This window comes from Colossoma macropomum, unplaced genomic scaffold, assembly GCF_904425465.1.
Source record: "Colossoma macropomum unplaced genomic scaffold, Colossoma_macropomum, whole genome shotgun sequence".
Taxonomy (NCBI): Eukaryota; Metazoa; Chordata; class Actinopteri; order Characiformes; family Serrasalmidae; genus Colossoma; species Colossoma macropomum.
In genome coordinates this window covers 26,027,326-26,052,149 of record NW_023494789.1, presented here as the reverse complement: position 1 = coordinate 26,052,149, position 24,824 = coordinate 26,027,326, and the positions used below count along the sequence as shown (strand labels likewise).

The 24,824-nt window shown below is 36.3% G+C and overlaps 1 protein-coding gene across 2 annotated transcripts; it reads right to left on the bottom strand.

The window, feature by feature from the left end:
* Positions 1–231: 231 nt before the first annotated feature.
* On the bottom strand, positions 232–20,794 carry il23r (interleukin 23 receptor). 2 transcript variants are annotated; one of them, XM_036570669.1, is made up of 15 exons: positions 20,695–20,794; positions 20,142–20,241; positions 19,511–19,617; positions 19,306–19,394; positions 18,903–19,175; positions 15,418–15,560; positions 14,895–15,057; positions 14,203–14,285; positions 11,508–11,712; positions 9,338–9,529; positions 9,068–9,163; positions 4,454–4,534; positions 3,568–3,655; positions 3,090–3,180; positions 232–2,176 (listed from the first exon to the last, which is right to left on the bottom strand). In XM_036570669.1, exons 4-15 carry the CDS (start codon positions 19,367–19,369, stop codon positions 1,538–1,540), a joined length of 2,118 nt encoding a protein of 705 aa, XP_036426562.1. In that variant the 5' UTR covers positions 19,370–19,394; positions 19,511–19,617; positions 20,142–20,241; positions 20,695–20,794; the 3' UTR covers positions 232–1,537. The 2 variants fall into 2 exon arrangements, with proteins under 2 accessions (XP_036426562.1, XP_036426561.1); XM_036570668.1 differs by lacking the exons at positions 20,142–20,241; positions 20,695–20,794 and adding an exon at positions 19,712–19,836.
* Positions 20,795–24,824: the final 4,030 nt, after the last annotated feature.

Here is a 24,824-nt window from a genome sequence, read left to right as displayed (position 1 = left end):
TTTTATGAACAGAATATGCAGCCAGCATGGTTTGCATGATGAAAAGCATTCATAATTCGAAACACTAACAAGCATAGTGCATTTAATGCAGTTTTCTCCAACCGGCATAGGCAGGACAATACACTGCAAGACACATCAGCTTAAAATGGGTCTTTATCAGTTCCGCACATTGAAAACATTGACTAATTGAAAAGAGATTCGTAAAGTGATCAATCATGCTTGACATCATTTGAATGACTGGGCACACTACAGTATAGGTGGACTTTATTAAGCCTTTGTAATGCTCTTATTATGCTTTAACAATCCATTAACCAATCTAGTGAAAAATAGCTAGGGGGAACTAAGCGTTTTCCAGAGAACTTTTATTTCCATATTATACATCATAATATTTTGCACAACATTACAGGTGTCCATTATTATGCATTTATTAAGCCTCATTAAGCCAATAACTACTAACAAACTAATAAAGCCAATGACGGCTAATTAACTGGCTGCTCATTACTACTTTATTAAGCAGCAAATAGAGTGAATTAAGCATCTACCAAAGCACCTTTAATTGTGTATTATACCCAATAGTCTTGCGCACACCTTGAGTATTAGGTCCATATGGAATAAGCTTATGAAGTATGTGAAAAAATACCTTATTAGGAACATTGCATCCCATTAGAATTGTTGTTTTTTCTTTTCAAAGCACTAATTTGGATTTTTCTTTTGATTCTTATTCATACCTCAACAGTATATCACCAATTCGCTTAAAATAAACACAAACCGATCTATTTTTAAGTGAAACCTTAGTAGTAACTGCAATGAGCAGCCAGTTAACTACGAGCAACAGGCTTTGTAAGGTTTAATAAGAGCATTACAAGTACTCTGGGAAATGTTTAATTAAACATAGTTATGGCCTAATAAAACCATTAAATGGGCATTATTGCATCCCCTATATTGAAGTGTTACTCAAAGTTATACAACAGTTCATCTTTACAGCACAGAAGTTCCTCTAAAGAACCACACTGTTCCAGTCAGTACTGAGGTGTCTATAAACCTGACTAAAACTTGTGATGGTTCTTTTCATCACAACATTTTAATGCCATACTTCTGAAGTAAAGTTACACAAATTACACAAATTACTGTAAAGGAAAAGTTGAAGTATTTCAAAAGGTTTTCAAAACCCATTTCAATGGTTGTATCCAGAACTCCATGTGATCTTCAACCTTTGAATTATGTGATTCCTCATGAGGACAATGTAGGGCAGTGTAGCTGTATCACTATAATATCTCACAGAAATTAATGCTTAAAATAAAACGTGGTTATACACCTGAACTGGTGATACCGAAGTTACTCCACACATCCATAAATAGTGTGTAACCTCAGAAGGTCCATTTAGTTTATGTAGAATGTTTCCTTTTCCCTTACATAAGTACAGATTCGCTTGGTTTATGGTTGGTAGTTGAGCATCACACTCTGATGTAGAGCATCACACTCGGATGTAGAGCATCACACTCGGATGTTTGTAGATGTAGAACATTTGTAGAGCTTTTTAGAGCAACTGCTCATCAACCTGTAGAGTATGCAGAGCTGCTTGGGTATGTAGCAATGTGCTAGCCCTCTGTGGTGAGTGAGGCCTGATACTAAAGGAAGGTTCTCTCAAGCACTTCGCTAAGTCATTGGGCAGCACTGTTTGGCCTTTGTATGAGTTCTCGTCACAATTTCCAGTCTCTGCCTCAAATGCCCTGTCTCCTTCTGCCCTCCAGATTTCTTCCTCTAAAGTAGTCCGAGTAAGAATGATCAATCCATCAACAACATCCACAGATATGGGTGTTCCATCCACAGTCAAACAGCTCTTCAGAGGTCCATGAATTTCTTGACTTGGAAGAAACTCATCATCAAAGTTACTGAAGCCAGGTGAGAGGACCAGCCAGGGATTCTCATCTTCTTCGTTCTCTGCTGCCTCAGAGACTGCCTCAACTCTTTGAGAAACAATTGAGATTTGAGGTTTATAAGGACAGCTTGCCCAGTCCTGCGCAGGCTTTCTCTCCTCTGTGGTGTCGTCTTTATGGACGATGGGGTACACATCCTTAATTTCCACAGGTGGACTAAAGTCTTCAACTGGAGACAAGGGTGGATCACTGTCCACAGGCTGCCAGCAAAGATCAGACCATTTTTCACATTTTTCATCCTAAGAACAAGAACATAAGTCACATCAATTGCATACAGTGAAGGATAGCCTAGAGCAGTTTCCCAACCACCAAGCTGAACTTTAGCCTTGGGCCAATAATTCATATTATTAAATCCTGTGATAACTTAAATATGTCATGCAAATTCACACAAATTAACATTCTTTTGTCCTCTTTCACAAGCTATGTTTTTTATTTTTATTATTATTATTATTATTGCTTATCTGTGGTTAGTTAAAAATGCATACAACAGAAGAGATTGAACAAAGATTTGAATGACACTTGGGAAGTTGGTAACATGCAAATGTGCAACTAAAACAAAGAAACTGAAGTACATGAGATTTACTTTCTGGTAGAAAGCAAAATGGACAAGCTTGTCCAGCAGAAGGCTGTCAATGTGCCAGTTCAACAATACTTTGGCTTCCATCCAAATGAATGTGGAGAACTACTGGATGTAAACAGTGTTATATGCCATCTATGCATAATATAGTTATTCTTCTAAATGCCTATGTAATTTTAGAAGCTAGCCCATATCGGTAATTATATGGTAATTATATTACCATCAGTGCAAGCTATACGGTAAGGCTCTGTAACGCTCACATGTGGAACTTCATACCTGAGCTTGTATCATGATAATATCGCTTATCGTCGGTAATCACTTATCTAAATTTATACTATTGTTCAAACTTACTGAATATATCAAATTATGATGACAAAGGGAGTTTTGTTGTCATTTGTGAACATGCAAATCATTTCTTCTCACTAATTCATACCATACATACCATATAAAGTCCTGTTATAAAAAGTCCTATTCTGTTGCTGTAGTTTAGTCTAAGCGCAAAACTTTTCAAATGTACAAATTCTGATTGGAATCAAATGACTACACTATGTAGTGTAGTATGTAGCATGTAGTACCTGCAGAAGTTTGATAGCATTGCTGTTTCCAAGCTTTGGTAAATTTTCAAAAAGCCAAGAGGGTCCCACTGACATACATGTCTTCCTTATTCTACAAAAATAGGGACATTTTGGACATTATGGAGCAGTAATTACACAGTCAAGTAGTAATAAGGACAACATAATTTAAGTGAGCAATCAACGCTTATGCAGTAAAGAAATCTGTAGAAATGTACATTTTACTGTTACTAATTGCTTATTTGAAACTCAGATTCAGACATTTTTTGTTCATATTTATAAGTACAAAGTCAAAAGATATTATGTATGTAAATGTGAAGTGGATCTATGCACTGTAAGTATATTAAATAACAAATACAAAGGCGTCTGAATATGTGTTTTCCTTCACTGTATTAATAAAGGTTGAGGTAAAGACTTATTTTCAGAATAGAAATTGTTAAAAGCCACACAGTAAAAGCATAACCTGACTGCATCTCATCACCTTTGTCGTGCACATTTCAGGTACAGCAGGTTTAGTATGATGATTATAGGAATAGCAGTCATTAGGCTGATCCCAATTAGCATGACATCTGAAAAATAAAAAAGGAGTTTGTTCAACATGGTAGTGTGTATTTCTACAATCTGTGAAATGATATCAGCATGGGATGTAGAGTTTTATGAAGATAAAACCCTGTTAGTGTCAACTATACTGGCAAAGTCAACACCTCTATAACAAGAATATTCCATTTCCCCCGATTCTTAGTTATATATTTCTGCATAGCATTATCTGGATTCACTAAAGAGCTCTGCTTTTTAACAAAAGTATTGAAAACGGGTATGCAAAGCAGAAATGGATGTCTAGCTGGAAAAACTACAGATTCTCTAGACTGATATACTTGTGGTTTTTCATAACCTTCTTATTATCTTTCACTCTGACTTGTATTTTCTCCACTAAACAACACGATTAAATACACAAATTAATCCTAAATCTACACTAAAAAAGATTTTTAATGATGAATCATTATTGGCATTAAATTTTGTCCAAGACTGGGATTAATCCATGGCTGGGAAGCTGCATGTTTTGTTTTTTTGATTCGTTCCTCAGCAATTTCAGTGTTGGTACATGCTCCTGGTGTTCTATGCATTTTAGGGGCAGTCTGGGGAATTTATGCAATTTGGTTGGGAGGTCCAGTTTATTTAAAAAGCGTACTGTTTCTAGAACACCACTATAAAAAGATCAGAGGTTTTTGTCATTATAGGAATAAGGAAGCAGCATTACTAATCCTTGACACATTCTGCATACTAAAGGTAGACCTCCCTATCAAAAGGAGATCTGACTGATGCCAGAACTTCATACATCCCTCTCCAGACACAAAGGGCCACCTTACCTTCACGCACTTCTACAGCAAGGCCTGGGGTGGACACAAGTGGACTAATCGCCACATTCAAAGTTGAGTCAGCTGTGGTCTCTGTAAATACAGCACAAGGAGCTTGTGTTAGTGTTTGTTTTTATATTGTGCATTTTCTTAAAGGAGTGTTTCAGTGAACATTCAAATGTACACGATTTTCCACCAACCCTAAATGCAGCTGACTAGCCAAGACATGCTTGATGTCCAACCTTTGCTTCTTTAGTGTAGAACTGGAGTGTCTAGTTTGCACATGCCAAAATCTTCATATACGTCCATTACATTATGTAACATAAACTCGTTTAAAAAAAAAAAAACTGGTAAAATAGCATGGACAATCCTTTTATATACATTTAAGTTAAAATTGGAACGACATTATCATCCGCATGATGTCCTGCTTTCTGGTACTACTCCACCTTCAAACTCTGGGAGGCGCCACAATGTAACTGCACTGAAGGTGGAACGGAAAATTTGAATAAGAAGCTGGCGAATAAGAAGGTAACTTCAGCTTTGTGCTAAGAGGTGGATCCACAGAGCTTCTATGGGTACAGTATCCAACTGATGCATTTCTTCATGCATATATGCAGGTTTGAATACATATGGTTGAGGGATATTGTTGCAGATAATGAGGTCCTCAAATTCATAATCAGACGCTGTATCGATTTTCACTCACTTGGCTTCTCTACCTAAATTACTCTATGGTGTGTCTGTGTTGTTAATTACATTAGAATCATCTTTGGTTATCTTCTGAATGGTATTAACTTGTGCTCAGGAAAAAAGTGATCCCGCTTATCCAAAATGGCTGCCCCTTATTTAAGCTACGCAGCACTAAAGTTAAAACGAAGATTTTCTTTTTTCGTTTTTATAGTTCATAGTGAGTGATGCTGTGTTCTAAGCCAATTCAACCTGTCTATACGACCTAAATGAAGAATAAAGAATGTTGAGATGTTTTGGGCATGCATTTACGAAATGGTTAGGAAGATTATTGACTTGTAGTGTTTGTTAGCAACATTAGCCTTGTAGCCACAGTTTTAAACTAAAGAAGCAAAACTTTGACACTCAACATGTCTTGGTTTGGGGTGTGTGGATAATGCTGCAAATATGATTTTTTTTGCCAAACATTTCCTTTAAAATTTAAATAGATCGAGTCAGTCGTTTCAGATTAAGTTTGTTTTAGAAGTTTTTGAAGAAGCTGACAATATGCTGAGAATCTCTAGCTGGACTACTAGACTAAACTAACAAATATCATGTATTTTTATGGTCAATTAACTGACTGACAAAATGAAACCTCACTCAGAATGGTTAAGCTTTTGTATGTATATTTATAGCTTACATCTTCTGTTATGCTTTTTATAGTCTACATCAGGCATGTCAAACGCAGGACCTTCCAGGCTGAAGTGCTGTGGAGATTTACCCTCATCTAAAGCTCTGAATTCAGTTCATGAAGGCCTTGCTAATTGGCTGATGCACTGAATCGGTGTGTTGAATGAGGCAGTGTGCCAAAGTCTGCAGTGTTTTGGCCTGCGAGGACTGAAGCCTGACATATGTGGTCTACACGTCACCTTAACTGAGCATTTACATGCAGACTGCTAGGCTGTTTACAAAGTGTCTTTCCATGCAGATACACAGGAACTGAAAATGGTGATCTATTTATGGGAGGCCTAATGCAGTAGCTGATAGAACACAACATACCCCAGGGGACCTAGAGGCCAAGAGAAGCTGGTTTAAGAAACTGATGGCTTCTAAAAAATAGCTTTGCTGAAAAAGGTTCAGCAAAGAAACCACTAAGTTTTACTGTATATTATGATGGAACAAGACCTCGCAGAACAGTACACAGATATCTTATCAGCTTATTTCTGACAAGAGTGAGTTGATCAGTGTCAATGACTTAGCTGGAACAGCTGTTAGTTCGAAGAAGAACATTTGTACAGAGCCACACATCTTCCGTTGTTGCCCCTACTTCCTGTTGTACCTCAAACCACATGTTAAAAAATAGCACTTTATAGACTTAGTCATGTCTAGTACACTGAAACATCATAACTGCAGTGAGGAGACACTAGCTTGCTTTAAAACACATCTATTGACAAAAAAACAAAACAACAAAAGAGGACTATGCATTCCAACCTCAAAACAGCACTATGCATTCCAACAGTAGTAAAACTACAAAGGCAAATACTTTTGTCCTAAATTATTATAGACCACAACCATTTACAGTAGGAAGAGGCACGCCACTTCCACATTATTCGCAAATGATACTGTATTATGTGCTCTTACCACAAATTTAGAAATTGAAACGTACCATATTTGCTACATTTCTGCACATGTGAGGCAAGACCCATCAATGGACAGCTTTCAGTTTCAGCCCAAAACGACACTAGGGCCTTTCCCATTCGGTGTGTGAGGCGTTTTTTTTTCCATTGCCCATGTAATCATAATCCTGTATAAAATAACAAAACCTTGCCAAAAAGATGCAGACAAGTATGTTCATCTAAATTAGAACCTTTTTGATGGGCCTTCTTGTCTTAGAAACTGTATTAGAAGAGTTTGCCTTGTATTGTACAGCATGAAACTAACTTTGTGTGGTTTATTCTGATTACAACAAAACAAACTGCATGGATTTATTAGCTAAATAATGCCAGGCAAATAAATTTCAGACACTTATGCCAAACTCAGTGTTTTAGGAGTCTCTAAATCGGCCATTTTCTTCTCACAATGTACGTCAGACAGGACAGAGCTACTGCCTTCAGGAGGGTGATTCACAGGTGCAGGTTACTGGAAGTGGATGTGAAGTTTTTTCAGTAGATGGTGGAAAAACCAGCTGTCACACTGTGGGTTTGTTTCTGTTGAGTTTCAAACCAAAGGCAGGTAAACTCTTTCCATGATCCACATACAGCTGAGCACTGCCTGTAGATTTTACATAGGGACAGGTTTTGGGCACTTTGAGCTTTGTACAGGACACCAAGCATAAAAGCATACAGTAGATTTTGTGGCGTATGAATAAATGGTTATACTGTTTGTTAAAACCGTAGAGCACATCACACTTCCTCCCCAAACCTCCCACGCCCCCTCCCCCTCTCCCACATGCACTTTTTTTATGTGCACTTGCACACGAAAGCATTTAACCCTATTATGATGCATAGAACGTGGCTCATGTTTTGTAGCTCATTTTTCCTCTCTGCCTAGCATTTCCAAACGCAGAGAATGCACTGTGTTATCATAACTTCACACACCTAAAGTCCAGTTCTTAAGTACCAGGGTAATGCGCATTCTGTCAGTCTGCAGTGAGGAGAAACAAGTATTTGGACACTTTTGTTTTTGTTATATAATACAATTCCAGCGTATATATAGACTTATACACACATAATGTCTTTTGACTTTGTATTTACAATTCAAAAACATAAACAAAGACATGTTGAAAAACCTAAATTGGCTGTCTGTTTTTCTCTACGTGTCTGGTTAAGTGTTCCCACTTTGGCATTGCTGATGCCGGCATGTGATTGGCTGTTTCTGTTGGAGCCAGCTATAAAAGGCCTTTGGTACTCATCAATGGCGAGTTGATTTGATTCGGCCCCGCATTGCTCCGCTCCACTGGCTGCCCGTCAGCCGACAGGCCAGCTTTGCTAGTGATTTACTGGCCTACAGGCACATGTGGGCCAGTAAAAATACTTCTAGAATTTTTTCTATGTTCTTTTGAGATAAAGAATACAGAAAAAAAGTTTTCAGGGATAACTCTAAATGACACTCAAATGGAACTCAAAAGTTTTCAGGGATAACTCTAAATGACACTCAAATGGAAAAAACTACAGAGTCATTGTGAAGACCAGTGTTTAACCCCTTATAATCCAAGGCTTATTACATTCTAAGGGTTATTATTTAGTAACTACAGGGACATCAATGCAAACTGGTTGAGCTATTCTTAGGTTGTAGAAGTGTGTGATAACACTTTGGTCATGCCAGCTGGCCATATATGGGGTTAATGTACAAATGCAATTGGTTTAATAATATGCAAGAGAGTGATGCACAAAAATTTGCATGTAAATTGTGCACACAACAAATTGGACAAATTAGAACTTTTAGAACAACGTACTCTCACTGGATGAAACAAAAACAGAACTTTTTGGCAATAAATCAGCTTGTCAGCTTGAAAATGAAAACTTTGAAGGAGTTTGAAATTGTGAGACCTTTGTAACCTTGGGGAATTGAGGACAGTTTGGCAAAAGAAATGGGCCAAAATTGAACCACAATGCTGCAAAAAGCTAATTACTTCTTACCATAGATGCCTTAAAGCTGTAATTGCCAACAACAGTTTAGCTGCAAAGTACTATATTAATCAATGGTGTCTGAATATTTTTAAACATGTCTTCGTTTATGCTTATGAATACATATTTTTATGTTCACATTTGTGAGTGCAAAGTCAAAATACATCATACGTATACATTTAAAGTGGATAAATGTACTGGAAGTACATTAAAAAATCGAAACCAAAACTGTCTGAATACTGTCTGAATGTTTCCCCTCACTGTAGAAAGGAGTTTTCATGTGAATTATCACTGCATAGATTATACGTGTAAAGCAAATGAAACTTCATGAACATACTTTCATCTTTCAGACGGATTTGTCCAAAAGCAGGATCTGATACTCCCTCTGTGCTCTCAACATACAGTGAGAAGTACACTGTACATGGTAGTGTACCTGAAATGACAAGTTAGCAAAGAAGATTTAACATTAACATTTAACATTATGAACATTTTGCAAACATTAAGGAAAACTGTAAATGATACAGCATACTTAAATAAAATCTGCAGTAGTTTATACAAGATGCTTGTCTGGATGTGCATGTGTTGACTTTGGAGCACTTCCTCTTACCATCAAAGAACGTTGAATTCTGATCATTTGCAATTCTCTTCCACTGCATTTCTTTTGGGCTGCATTTCCACTCAACTACAAAACCCGGTGTTTGTTCTGGGGTATTGCTGTATGACAGAAGAGACGAGTTCCAGGCCAAGTGTATTCTGCCCCCTGCTGCTTGGCTTAAGTATATGGTTGGAGCTGGTTTCCCTGCAGTATTCATATAAATAGATTTTAATTTTTGTTTTATTTGACAATTTTACAATATATTACATATCGTTCATGTCGTTCAATGTACCTCTGTAAAACTTTAACTTTTATGTACATTAATTTAAGAACATAAATCTTTTGGTCCATTCCTATTGGTCCAAACACCAAGAAAAGTTCACACAGTGAAGGGCAGCTGTTGTTATCAAATAGTGTTAAAAACTGACAGGGTTTTGATACAGCAGAAATTATTTACTAAATGATAAAATCCTAGACAATAAAGTCTTAGCCTTCTACTAATATAAAAGAGCAAATAAATAATTCGTCCCTCTACAAATGCTTAAATGCAAGTGTTTATTTCAGATATATAAGACATATATAATTGAATTTGATATTTAGCACAGTAAATTTAATAAAAAAATAGTGTATTCTTAGTATTCATAAAGCATTGTGTCAATAGTCTACACTGCTGGCCAAAAGCCATTCTTTGCTTTCACAAAAACAATTTAGATGTTTAGTGTGATACTATTGCAGGAACTTGATTAGAAGAAAATTCTCCAAGATGTAAAAAAGAACTAGCCTCTTCTAAAATTCCTCAGTGACATAAATTAGCGACAGTAGCCTCGGTTTTGTAATCACTGGGCCTTTTTTTTTCAAACATGTAAATAATAATGAGCCAGATATCTGACTTGATGAACTTCTTTACAAGCAGCTCAAACTTTCACATCATCTTTTGCTTAGCTTTATGTTATACATCTCAAGCGCTACACATGCTAAATAACCTATCCATGCTCCGCCCACAAATGCACTCTTTTTATTAAGTAGTGTTGTTAAAATAATGCTATGAGTCTTTTTGAACTATGATGTGGAACACTGGTTTATTGCACACATTATTCACAGGGCACATGTGTGACATCTGCTGGTGAAGAGGATACTGTACAGTCAAGAAAGACACGATTAATGGATCAGGGATCCTATTAAAGGTGATGCACATGCACATGAATGAGACTCATTCAGACTGAGTCTGAACTTGCTGTAATATTGTTTCTATAGAATGTAAACTGTAATCTAATGGTGATTATAATTCCCTTTAATCTCATTTGTTTTTAGTATTGTAATCGTGGTACCCATGTTTGACCAGAGGAAGATGGGTTCCTCTTTTGAGTCTTGTTGCCTTTAAGTGCTTTTTTCTTATGCTCATAGAAAGTCACGCTCATTAGGGAGCTGCATCCACCCACATTTCTGAAAAAGCAGTTTTGGGCAATGTCTGCCATACAAGTGGTATACAAGAACTGAACTGACCACTCTGCCAAAGAGAATGTTGGTGGACTTGTCTGCCCTCATGCCACTCTTTGTCCCTACAACACTGTCCATATTATTACAGCCTTTACAGTCCTGGTCCTCATTTCTGTTGAGCAGAGGGATGGCCCAGATCACTTTAGCTTTGTTCTCACCTCTCAATATTAGTTTACAATGGGCTGCTCTGGTCAGCAACTAGGCCTCTCTCTTTTCTTTCTGTGGTCCACTGAAGACACTCTCACTCTACAGAGAACCAATTTTTGGACAGTTGCTTACGGTCTCCATGCCTCTAAGGGCCCAGCAAGCATCTAGTTTTTTATTTATTTACTTTTTAATTATGTTTGTATCAGTCATGATATTAACAAAGCAAATCTCATATGAAGACATCGCTGATTCATATTCAAAATTAAGTGAGATAAATGTAATTGATAAATTTAATTGACTATCCAGATTTTTTAGCACAAAACTATTGCGATAATTATTGCTCTATAATCTAGTAAAATGCTTTGAGCCCACATCTTCATTCCCAAAAACCTTGATTACACAAAAAATACTAAACCTGATCTATCTTACAAATGTGATTTTTCACACACTTCTGTAAAGTTTGCCAAACCTGGCAACTGTTGCCACAGAAGAATGTAGAGCACAGAAAGGTCAATTATTCAGCACAGAAGATTCTCACCTGTATAGATCAGCCTTACAGGAGCTGGTGGGGAGTTTCCTGCTGATGTGACAACACTTACATTCACCTCCGTCACCTCTAGAGGCAGCTGTAGCGTGTACTGAGAGGCAGCTGCTGAGAGGTTTAGTGTGTGTGTGACGCCGTTCTCTTTATAAACCAACTCATAACCCAGTAAGTCTCCTTTATAGTCTTCTGGTGTAAAAGCCTGAGAACAAGCAAAGAGTTAACAGAAATGAGAGACCAGTAAGGAGTTCTCACTCAAGATCTATGTAAAGCTAATGTGTGCCACATGACCTTGTTGATTAACTATAAAGGTGAATTTAAAAAATTGACTTTTATATGCACTATATATTAAAAACACATATATACACTGTACACTCACTGTATACTTAGCCACTGACTGGACAGGCCCATTGGGCACCAGCTGGACACTACATTACATCTCTCCACTCATATTACTATGCACTGCCACTTTGATTATACATTTAGTCATATTTCATATTGCACTGTCACTTTGTTTATTTGTCCACAAATATTGCACATTGCACTGTCATTTTGCTTATGCATCCATAAACGTCATATTGCACAACTGTTAACATCTATTGCTACAGTCCATAGTCAATAGTTCATACATTGGAGGGACAGGCACCACTGCATTGTCAACTGCATAGTATTTATGCATTTACTTTGTATTTTAGTACTGCACATTACTTCTCTTGTTTATTGTTTTAGTATATTTTATTGTACTATTTATCTCTTGTTTTGCTCTTTACTGTGCTTTGTACTGCTGCAATAGAAGAATTCCCTCTGGGATTAAAAAAGTGATCTATCTATCTGTCTATCTAGCTGTCTATCTAGCTATCTAGCTATGTATCTATCTATCTATTTATCTATATCATATATATAAATCACATCCCAACCAATCTAAGCCTTTTAAATAAGACCAAAGGCTAATCACTTAAAGGTAAACATACAATTAAAAATATCCATTGAGTGTTTGATCCATATATTTGTGTTTATGTGAGTTAGGTGCAGACTATATCAACATTCTGAATTTTCAGTGTAGATGGTGCAGTTTTTGTCCTGTAGAGGGAGCAGTTGGTCTTCCATTTCTCATTCCTTGTGCCTCCTGTTGAGTCCCTTAAACTTCAGGTTTATTACTCAATTATCAATCTTAAGATTTATTATTCACTAATTACCATGAATTTTTAGGGAACTACCTAAAATAAGGTAAGCACACTGTGATACATGTTGGGAGGTGGAGCTAAACATAGAACCATGCCCTTCTCCTCTTTTGAAGGAAACTATGGTGGAGCAATATCTTTGGCAGGGCTAAACATATTTACAAATAAAATATAGCAGACTAAAGGTGTAAATAAAGCATACTTAGAGTCATGGAATCATGTATGTATAACATGAAGGTAAGTTACACTAAATGTCTAAAAATATTAAAGACACCCTTTCAAGTCAGTGAATTCAGGTAATTTAAGGTGCACCTCTTCCTGACACAGGTGTTCATTTGCACACACAAAGCCTAAGGTCACCATGTTCAATGCCCAGCATGTGCTAGAGGGCTGTAAAGATCTCCAATTTTGTATCCTCTGGGGTGATGATGACTATCCAATAGCTTTGGGATAAGTTGAAAAACTGTTCATGATCCAGAACCAATCATCCAACATCAGCAACGGACCTCACTAATGTTCTTGTGATTGCAATCAAATCCTGACAATGTTCCAACATCTAGTGTAAAGCCTTCACAGAAAAGTAAAAACTGATACTATAGCAAAGGGGGAACAAACTCCCTATTAATACCCCTGATTTCAGAAGAAACACTGGATGAACAGGTTTCTACAAACTTTAGAACTTATAGTGTGGTGTATAAAACACATAATGTTACATAATGTTGTACATAATTACACTAAAACAAATTATCTATATTACAAATTTATATCTGATGATCTTTCACAAAGACTGTGAAATAGGACTGCCCCTTACTTCTTATACCATAATACATGTAAATTAAGGCTTAAGTTCTCTACTTGACTGAGAAATCCTGCGTTATGAAATACCCAAAGAGGGGGGAGATAGAGAGAGCAAGCCTCTATCAGTCGATCAGTAAGTTAACAGACTGTATAGTCACATCCTTCACTGAGAAGAGGAAAAGACTCATGAGAGACATGAGAAAATGAACTTTAGTCTAAGCAACTGGACAAGAGAGAAAAAGAGAAAGCAAAGGTATTATTAAATGAAAGTATCATTCCTGAACTAATGTTTTCATGACTTTGACATTTGTATGAATATAAGAAGAGAATATTAAGAGGTCTCAACTATAACAGTGAACATTTTTTAATAAAAAATTTAATCTAATTATAGAATAAAAAAGTCTGGAAGAGACAGAAGAGACAAGAGCCGAAGGACAGAGAAAGCGACAAGCCAGTTTTACTGATAATGGAGAAGAAACTAGAAAACGGACAAGGTAATGAAAGAGCAGGATAGATAAATTAGAGAGAAAGGAAAAAAGATAAGAGAAATAATGAAAGTAGCAAGTGCAAAATGAGACGTGGATACAGAGGTAATAGATTACCACAGAAAAGAGAGACATGAAGAGGGACAAAGAGATCATTTTCTCATTTCTTTCAGCAGGGCTGTTGGTTAACTCTGCATATGGCCCTGTAATACCAATTGTAATACCAACCTTCCACAACACTGTAACATTCTGTGTGTCGCTCCCATTGTTTCTCATGATGACTCTCCACACATCGAGCTTGCTTGAGGGTGCTGAGGATGAGAATTAAATTAAAATAAATCACCAAAACAAATAAAAATCAGCAAGTAGACTTATATAGGCAGGATATCACAAAAAAGATATTCACAAATGTCAGACTATCAACTATGCAATATTCACGATTATAAAACGCATTGTTCTGTTTCTAAAAATGGATTGGCTTGTTCAACACTGTTGTAAAACACTGAATATACACCTATATGATTGCACATGCCAGTTAAGTTCTGTGTTAATGCACCATTGCTAATGTATTCATTGTATGTGCTGTATGTGATGGATCACTACAGTTTACTGTTAATCAATTTCATTGCTTGATGGAAAAATGGTTTATTATTAACAACAAATAACTGAACATAGGTGTATTTTATTACATTTGGTCACTTTTTATGAAAGCAATATGTCTAACAGCACCCCTCACGTGTGAAAATCACTGTAATGCACACCCTCTCAGGGCTTATTGCTTTGCTCCAACCACCATCAGCAAGGTCAAAAATAAACATTAAATAAAAAGAAATATTTTATCAACATGCAGTGCAAAGCAGGGTTCTGATTGTAGTCTCATAAAGCAAGGGTCTGATTATAGTCTTAGTGGCCACTTTTACCTTGTCCAGGGCTTTTTTGACTGACCAGCTGACTCCATAAGCTGCAGTTGTACATCAGTGAGGCGGTGCAGACTCTCAGCTCAAACTCATAAGAGGTCAGTGGCTCCAAATCATCCAGCATCAGTAGTTCTCCTCTGTGAAGCCGAGTGACATTTCCTTCCATCTAATCAGATACATAGATACATGAATAAAAGCTCCTTCAGCATTTAACAAGGAACCTGCTTTGATAAGTGATCATCTGCTGCAATAATGTGAAAAACATCTATGTGATGGTATGATGAGTCTCAGAAGAGGGAGACACTATGATGCTGGACATCATATGTGGTCCACTGATGTTTATATCAGTCCACTTTGGATGAATCTTCATCAGTGAATCCATGCTATAATTCTATTTCTACCACCTGGATTGCAAACATTTTATTTCTTTCACCCAGATTGCAAAGGTAATTTCCGCTGTCCCCTACTCTTTGCAAACATTTTGCCTCATTTATAAGAAAAACCATTAAAAACATCCACTGCTTACCCAGGTCGAAGCATCATTCGTTTTCCTGAACCTCACTCTGGGTTTTAGAAGCTCCATATCATCTGAGCTCTGCCAGTGGATGGTGGGTGATAGGGAGCCTTTTGCAAACGCAATCTCCTTGATTTGCGGAGTACTCAGAATCACTAGAAAGAGTTGAAAAAAGAAAAATGTTTATTTCAGTGATTGTTTAAAGCAGTGATTTCGAACCCTGCACATTGTTTTTCTCTTCTCTTGAAGACTTAACCTCAGAAAGGCCTTGTTAATATGTTGATAAGACCACTAGTGTATTGCTGTAGGGGACTTTCTGATCAATTGTCAAAAATGTATATTACAAATATGCTATCAGTTTTACTCAGCATGGGGAGAATTAAAAAAGCAGGTCGCATTAGTCAGACAGACAACTTGAACAATTCTGAAAAAAGACAAAAAATACAATAACAATTGTTTTTGAACAAGGAAGGTATTGTCCAGGCATGCTTTGCATGCTCAAACGGACACTTCATTCCCTTTTTTTTTGTTAGGTATTTTTCATTGCCATTAGATTCAGAGCAAAGTACTGCTCAATGTTCAGTAACGCTGTGTAGAGTCTCAGGCCAAACCATCAAGTCGACAATGAACAAAGTGTTACAAGTGCAAGCTTTCCTATTAGGCAATAATCAAAGTTAATAGGCCTACCCGCATATTCAGGTGAATGTATAAGCTTGATCATCCATGGTCAAATGACATGTTGTGTTGATTTTCTAAGTGAAAGTAAGTACACACCCTATAAAGGGAACACACTTATATATAGCATTTTCTGCAAAATTTCTATTTCTATAAGTAAAATGTAAAATGTGCCTGATGTTCCTGAAAGTGACTAAAATGTATTTTTGAACAGGCTACACACTTAAAAAAGATGCTTCTTAAAGGGTTCTTAAGTAAAGAAAATGGCCCTATATAGAACCATGAACACCCAAAAATCCCTTTGCATGATTAAAGGGCTCTTTGCATTGTGAAATGGTTCTTTCTTTGGATTGATAGAAAATGTGTTTTATATGGTTCAATATAGAACTCTTCTGAAGAGGGTTCTATATGGCACCAAAAAGCGTTCTTCTATTGTTACAGGCTTGACATCATAACAATAGAAGAACCTTTTTGGTGCTATATAGAACCCTTTTCAAAAAGGTTCTATATTGAACCATCTACAGCACATTCTCCATCAATAAGAAGAACCAATCAGCGTTGCAAAGGATACTTTAATCATAACGGTTCTATATAGGACCATTCTCTGTACTAAATAACCCTTTAAGAACCATTCCTTTTTTTAAAGAACCCTTGAAGAACCAACTTTAAGAGTGTATATTTTGCGTATCCACTCCTGTGGTATGTTGAATTCAGCAAATAAACTTAAAAAAGTAAACTTCTTTTCACTTCTGTGGACAATCAACAGAACATGTAATTTGACCAGGGACACACGAACTTTTGCCTACGACAGGACATAATATAGCAGCTGTCTTCCAGGATTTATAGTAGCCGCCTTCCAGGATTTGGCCTAAGTTAAAAAAAAAACCTTGCTATTTTGTGTGTATATTTCACAGTAGTCATTTTACATGCGCTCCACTTTTTCTTTAGACCATTCAGTCCTTGTCACCAAGCAACTATGATGCATAATAAGCTTTCATAATCATATTCTCTGATAGTTTCATTTCAGTCATTACCACATCCCGTGCTTGCAGAACTTCAAAAAGAGTTCTTCGTTTTATGGCCAGCTAGGAGTTGGTTAGACTTTCAGCTTCTGATGCTGGATCAGTAAAGAGGCTGCTATTCTTGGATCAGTGAGCAAACTGCAAACCCAACAATTACCAGGAAAAACATAAGACTAAAGGACTTTGATCTGGTTTGAGCATTTTAACATAGACTACATTTCTGCTCTTACATAAGCAGTTACTTCTTACTTCACAAGAATATCTGTTTATCTGTATGTCTGTGTCTCTATACTTCTGCTTAGTTTTTCAGTTCTCTTTCCAAAACTGTCAATGTTTATCTATAGTTACATATATAAATATGTGCTTAATATAATTGTATTTGCACATTATCATATGTAAATGCGTACATAATAAATACTTGTGTTTAAAGAAATGTTTACTTTAAAGAGTTATCTCCTGCTACTTATTTGTCTAGCTGCAGAGTCCAGATCCAGCCAACATAACTGGTAAGTTGGACCAGCTGTGCTGGATAAGGGTTAAAACTAAACTGTTCAAGAATGTAAATCTCCAAGCAGAGGGCTGCTGCGTACCAGTCTAAAATACAGAACTGTGCTCTTAGACTCTCCAGCTTCAGATGATCTAGTCTCCTCTCTATGGAAGAGATTTCCACCAAGTAAATTGTGTTTTTTTCTCTATTTCTGGTAGAGGTATATCAAAATATTGAAATAGTATCTCAAAATAATTACTTCTTTTCTCAGAATATTGACTTAATATTTCAAAATAGTGACAGATGTTTTTGAAACAATGACTTAATATCTCGAAATAATGACTTCTTTCCTTGCAATATTAACAGTATATTGAAATAATAACTAATTTTTTCAAAATATTGCTTTAATATCTCAAAATAATGACTTATTTTCTCAAGATTTTAAGAGACCTTGTTGAAATAATGAGTTCAAATTTTATGACAAGAATTATTTTTTGGGAATAATATGTAATTATGATAAGATACTAACATAGTAACAAAGTAAGCCATCACTTTGAAACTGTAAATCAATATTTTGGGGAAATAAGTGAGTATTTCAACATTGTCATTATTGTTAAGTAATTAATTTGACATAGTAAGTGAGCAATTTGAGAAAGTAATTCATTATGTTGAGATACTAACTCAAATTATTGACATACTGCTGCTAGAAACAGAAAAGGAGAAAAAAAAGGTAGGTCTTTTTTTCTCCTCTATCTGGTGGGAATCCGCTTCCCACCAGACCTTCACTTCTAAAAAAACCATCAGAAAACAAACACTTGTGTTTGAGCTTTAATGTGGTGCCTGTAAAAATAAAAGTTCTTAAATGGTACTTGGCTTGGATGTATGGTTCTAGGAAAACCTTTCTTTGGTCTAGAACCTTTACATTACAGTTTTAAAAATAATGATGCCCAAAGGTTCTTAGTGGTTTGATGCCATAAAAGTGGATGGTTCTTTGGAGAACCACTTTTCTAAATGAGACGAGTAAGCTTATTCAAGTTTAAAGAATTTTGCACATAATGTAAAAGTTCTAGAAAGAACCCTTAAATTGGTATCTAGATTTTCTGTTACGATTCTCTCTTTTTTAAACATGGTTCTTTAGCGAACCAAAAGTGGTTTTTCCTTGGCATTCTTTGGCAAGAGGTTCTTTAAAGAATCATCCATTTAAAGATTCTTTAGGAAAACTAAAGTGGTTCTTCTATGGTGTTTCTTTTTGAGCACCTCATTCTTAAGGTTGTGACTGTGATATGGAGAAGTAATTGAAAGGGGTATCATACCCTCAGCCACGATGTTCCGTGCACAAACGAGGTGACGCTTCCCTTCTTGCACCACCATGCAGTACAGTGTGAATTCTGGCTCCCTGACAATAAGCCGTGCTGTCACATTGGAGCAGCTGATTTCGTGAAGAATAATCTGTTCATCAAGCTGTATGATGAAGGGTCTGTTACACTGCACAGTGTCAGACTGGCAGCGCACAGTAAGGTTGGAACCCATAGGGATGATGTCTTTATCTACTGTCAACTCTCCGGCACACTTGATACTGTAGCAGTCTGAAGAGAAGAGCAGCAACATTTAGAGCAAAGTATAACACTCCAAAGACATCTGACTGAGGAAAACGGCTGTTCAACTCAAAACAGCAAAAACAATAAAATCATAGAGCTTCACAGCAAGCTCACTCACCTCCAGGTATGTAGAAGAGCAGTAAAAGAAAGATAAGCCGCACAACTTCTCTGAGGAAATCCATGTCATGATTTTCTCGCTCTGACTCTCTTTGACAAATGACATTGTACAGCACATGAAGCGTTACTCTATATCTCTTATCTCTATCGCTGTTCTCAAAAAACTTTTAAGTGTTTACAGAGAGGTCATCACCACGGTGGCTTACCATATCTCTGCTCTTCTTCCTCCTCTGATAAAATGATTATCTCCTTTGACGGTGTTGTCAAGTGACCCATATGTGCATCGAAAAATCGCTTGCGTCTCGGATCCTCACTGTTGATAAAACAGGAGAAAAAAAGAAGAAGAAATAGATTTATTACCTGAACACCTTAAGCAAGATCGTGGGTTTGCTCAAACTGTCACCAACCGTTCTGTGCAGATGTCTGATGTCATTTCGCTGAGCTTTTTTCTCAGAGTTAGTGTTCTCTTTTAAGGGGCTATGACCTAGATTTGTGGCTTCGTGCCTTTTGCTGGAACTTCAAGTCTTCACACGTGGGTGTCCCACTTCACCAACCTCCTTTTTTAGTCATCGCACTTTTGTTTAAGATCAGGCTCTTTCAGATGTTGCAAGTATTGGAAAGATGAACTGTTTGAAACTTAAAGAACTTTTTAATTCTCAATTAAAGAACTTCACAAACGTCTACGATCCCGATACCTCGACCATTCCTTAACATTTTGCAAATTTCAAAGTACACTAAGACATTTAAGAAGAACTAATCTCCATAGAGGTTCTTATTCTGCTATTATATTAAGTCATGGTAAGCAAAGTAATCCTTATCTTCGCACTTAGCACTCACCAAGCTTTCTCAGTGGTCACTTCTCATTTCTACAGCGTTATCACAAAGGCTCACTGAGGAGCTTTGAAGGATCCAGAGCTCACAGACAAGTCTGAAGAGTCTGAAAAAGGTACAAACAAGCCCTTTAAAAAGAGATCTTAAAACCTTCTAATGAGACGTTTGACTCATTGGTTGATTTTGTGAGATAATCTGGAAACTTCTAAAACTAAGCAGGAAAGAAGTATCAAAGCATGAACTTTGATCTGAGCGGCTTGTATTACTCAGTTTAAAACTGATCAACTGATCACTGTGTTTAAAACTTCTTAAAAAACATTCTCAGCAAATCTATATGAACCCACATTCTAACCAAGCAAAAATCAACCTGCATCTGTGGAAAAATTCAGTTAATTACTTTCCAACCTACCTACTACTATACATTTTCAACCTGAATGAGCTACAAAATGTGCATATTTCCTGAGAGCAAGCATAGAACAGTTATATAAGCACAGACGAGCACTTGTGACTGTGATTAATCCAATAAGATGCGCTGCAGGCTGCAATAGAATTACTGTACCATGTCTTCACGTGTCTCCTGTCCTATTTAGAGCGTGCGAATGCAATAGCCCCAAAAGTCTGTCTACTCCACATTTCTGATCTTTCTGCTTTTAATTTCCATCCTTACTTCAAAGGCCTTCTGGGGAAGCCCCACTAGACCAGTAGATTTACAAATGACAGCGTTAGCACAGTCTTGGCCTAGAAGATGATCAATTACCTTTCATCAGTAAAGATAATTAGATATTATCCACAATCCACTGGAACACTGTAAAAAAACAATGTTTGTTTGATGTAAAACAGTGCAGTTGATATGGCAACAATTTGGTTACAGTTCATGTGAAACTCACAGTTCTAAACCTCAGGAAAGTGATAACCACATTTCTTTATAAAAATGAGAGAAAGAAAACGTGAAGAAACCACAAACCTATTACAGATGTAAACACCTGAGCAAATACTTCTGTGAGTCTGCTGTATAAGTCTACTGGCGTCACCTACACACAAAATGAATCATATTCGTATTGCTGTGTGAAGCCTTAATTATGTTTTTTTTCTTGTTACTTGGTACTTCTTTGCTTTATTCTATGCATTTTTAACAAAGTTATCTATACTAAACACCCTGTTTCTTCACTAGTTGTTCCTCGTAACTATCAGCTTTATTTTCGTTTGATCTTGGCTAAATTAGAGAAGCTATATGAAAATTATGTCTCTCAGAGGAATGAAGTGATCTCAGTCATTTTTCATTCAGAAAACTAAGATTATAATTTGAGTAACTGGAACGCCTCTCGTTAGGTGTATGCAAAGCTAGTGTAGGGATAGGATAATATGACCTCTTGGGTTATTCCCTGGGGAAATTGCTTTTGATTTACTCATAAACCACTATTAAAAGGTTTTATGCCGAATATTGACTCATTCTGAACACTACACGGCCGCCTTCAGTGGGGGTTATCATTTTGTTTTGATCATTGTTTGACTAATGTCCATTGTGTACAGTTACAGTTATCTTAACTGACTTTCCCTTATGTTTTATCTTTGTGTAGAAACTGTAAGATGCCTTTTCAGCACACTGACTTAACGTTGTTTTACAACCAAGTTCAGTGTTGGGTTTGTGGTCTTGTATGCTACCGTTTATACACAATTTGTTGAGAATAACTACACTGTGCAAGATACAACTTAAATATGTTGGTCTATGTAAATGTGAATTGAATATTAAACAATTAATTAATTGAATACAAAAATTGAAAATTGTTGGGTTATAATGTTCATTTTAGTTATTCCAACACAATCTGACTCAGTACTAAGAACACATAAAATATTTAACTAGACAGGCTTAAATATTTGAGTTTTACCATTTAATTTAAATTTTGTTTATTTGAGGCTGATATATTATTGAATATTAAATTGTAAGTTATGAGAATAACAATCTGGGTCTTTCTGTTATATAAACTTTTTTTCTAATGTTCAACAAACAGAATTTTAAGCCAACCATTTTATTTACTTTTTAAAGTTAGACAACAAATGGTTCTTCACAGGCTTCACAGTCTATTAAACAACTTTTTGGACTTAACTTTGTGAGCTCTGGTGGGACTGACAACAGTTATTTTTTAATACTTAACCATTAATCATTACTCCAGGCAACTAACTAAATAAATTAACACATTAGAAATATCTTGATAAACTGTTTAATTTTATATGCATTTTTTAAATCCTAATGAGAAAACTTTAAATAAATTAAAATTTAAATAAAAAATTGCAGAAAATCTTTCTAAAAAAAACAACAACTTGTTGAAGCTATTTAAAAACTTTAAAAAATGTTTCTAAATATTCGTCCATGGCGCTTTTGTGTTGTCAGGGAATCGACAAGCACTCTGAACTTTTCATGTTGAGCTTTTTGTTTATTTTATTCATCAACAGCAACTGAATTGAATTTTGCATTAGCTTCATTCGATGTGTGTTGCAATGATGTTGGCACTTAATGCGAGACACATTGGTTTTGCATAGTTCTCTGTTCATTCCTTTTTAAACACTGTTTCCGTTGTTGACTTTCTTTTTTAACAAGCCATGGAGTCGCTTCACTACTCAAACCACAAATTAAAAAAAAAATTTAATCTATGAAAATATTGAAATTATTTTGGTTCTAAACTGGTATGTAGTCTCACAGCTAGTCTCTGTACAGTAGTTTACATAAATGTGTCTGGCTGGATAAACTGTAGCACAGTTTATCCAATGCACTTGCTACAGAAAGTGCATTGGCTCATGTTCATGTGTGCTGTTGAAATATGGCTGTTTTTGCTCTGTTTTGGTTGGTTAACAACCTCTGATATATGTCCCATTATAAGGAGATTGAGAATTTGAACCACTGCCATAACCTCCCAGAAGAAGAAAGATGTCAAAATAATATATTGTTTACTTAACAGAGGTACTAAAAATGTAAGGTAGGTGAACCTTTGACTAAACTAAGAAGTTTGAGGTGGGTGAACTCCAGTGCCTTTGAGTTAACTAAGAAAAGATGCGAAGTTCCCTTAAATGTTTAAGTTATCTTGACTTTTTCACAGTGTTCAAACTGATTACTGAATTGTTTCATTTGAACTACAGTTGTTAGAATTAATTAACAGTGCTATTCAGAAGGGATCTACATCTTTTCAAGGCCCAGAGTCAAATTTCATGAATCTTGTTTGACTGAAAGTTTAACAAATTAAAATAGGTCTCCATTATCAATGATTTACAAGTAAAAGACCACCTATCAACTTTGGTTTCACCAATTAAATGACACTCCACACGACGATATAGGACAGTTGTATCTGATGCAGGACCTGTAAAAGAGAGCGCACTTTGTAATATGTTTAAAACCTGCAGGCCAAAACACTTCTGCTGTTGTCATAAAAGTTTAAGACATTGGATTCAGCAAAAACATTTCTCCAAAAATGAAATGACACTTTGTACGGGGTAAAAAGCATGCTGCTTATGATTCTACAACAGAATCTTAATGGGTTATGTGGTCTGCTGACCTCGATTTTCTGGCGGAAAATAAAATGGGCACACGCTTTGAACTCTATGTACGGTACACAAGCAAAGCTCCAGCACTCACTTGAAGTCATCAACGACATGAAGATGAAATCAGGTGAAAAGGGTCAGCAGCACTAAATTGTGACCATGACACCCAGCACAGTGAGCGAAAGATGCAGCTGTAGAGCCTTAACCATTTCCAAACTAGTCCCACAGTTACCACCCAATACCTTTTTCGGCTCATCAATACTTCATGAAATTAAATCCAGTCTGCTGCGACAGAATTCAACTGGACTACAAGGAGAAGTCAGGAAGCACCATAGTAATAACCTCTTTGAGCACAAGAAATTCTCATTACTTATTGCTTATTTATTTTTATTCTAATGTTATACAGAGCTGTACAGGAAAAAACACACTTACTGCCAAGATAAACAGTTTCACAGTTTTCTTGGCTGCCTAAGACTTTTGCTCAGTCCTGTTTAATTTCAAAACTTGGGGACGAAATCTCATAGAATCAGAATCAGTTTACTTGCCAACTGCACTTGCATGTACTAGACATTTTCGTCTTTCGGTAATTGGAGCATACCTAAATGAACAATAAAGAACTGAAATAATACACATAAATGCACAGATACAGTCACAAACACAATATATACATTTTGCATATGTGATATACGTATTTCACCCAAAATGTGACTCATTCTCATGACCACTTTCCATTAATTTTTAGCAACAATAACATCATATTCAACAACAAACTTCAGAAAGAAGGACAGAGGCCATGGCTTAAACCCACAGCTTTAGATGTGAAACACACAACCACCGCACCGCAGTTTTGCAAGGCTGGCATGGTTCTTCAGACTTTAAACAACTTAACAAAAAGCCAGAGAGGGGTTTCACGATGAAATGGTGACATTCGGTACTGCGGTGCATTAGCAATACTTCTGAAATGAATCTTGAATAGAGAAAGAGAGCAGACCTACTTTAGATAAGGTCTTTCACCTGGAATGAAAGATGATGAAGAGAGCTGAGACAATGTTTCTAACAATTAAAATGATAAATAATTAGAATTACAAAATACAATCTCTCTACAATAAGAAATAATGGATGGAATAGTAATTCCAAGAAAATAAATAAAAAATGGCA

What these genes read in the sequence shown, in the direction of transcription:
- il23r (XM_036570669.1), bottom strand. Translation starts at nt 19,369, where the DNA reads ATGGATTTCCTCAGAGAAGTTGTGCGGCTTATCTTTCTTTTACTGCTC. An exon ending in ACGGAACATCGTGGCTGAGG is followed by an intron (nt 15,561 to 18,902) that starts GTATGATACCCC and finishes AACTCTTTCTAG; the next exon opens with TGATTCTGAGTACTCCGCAA. An exon ending in GAATTCAACGTTCTTTGATG is followed by an intron (nt 9,164 to 9,337) that starts GTAAGAGGAAGT and finishes TTGTCATTTCAG; the next exon opens with GTACACTACCATGTACAGTG.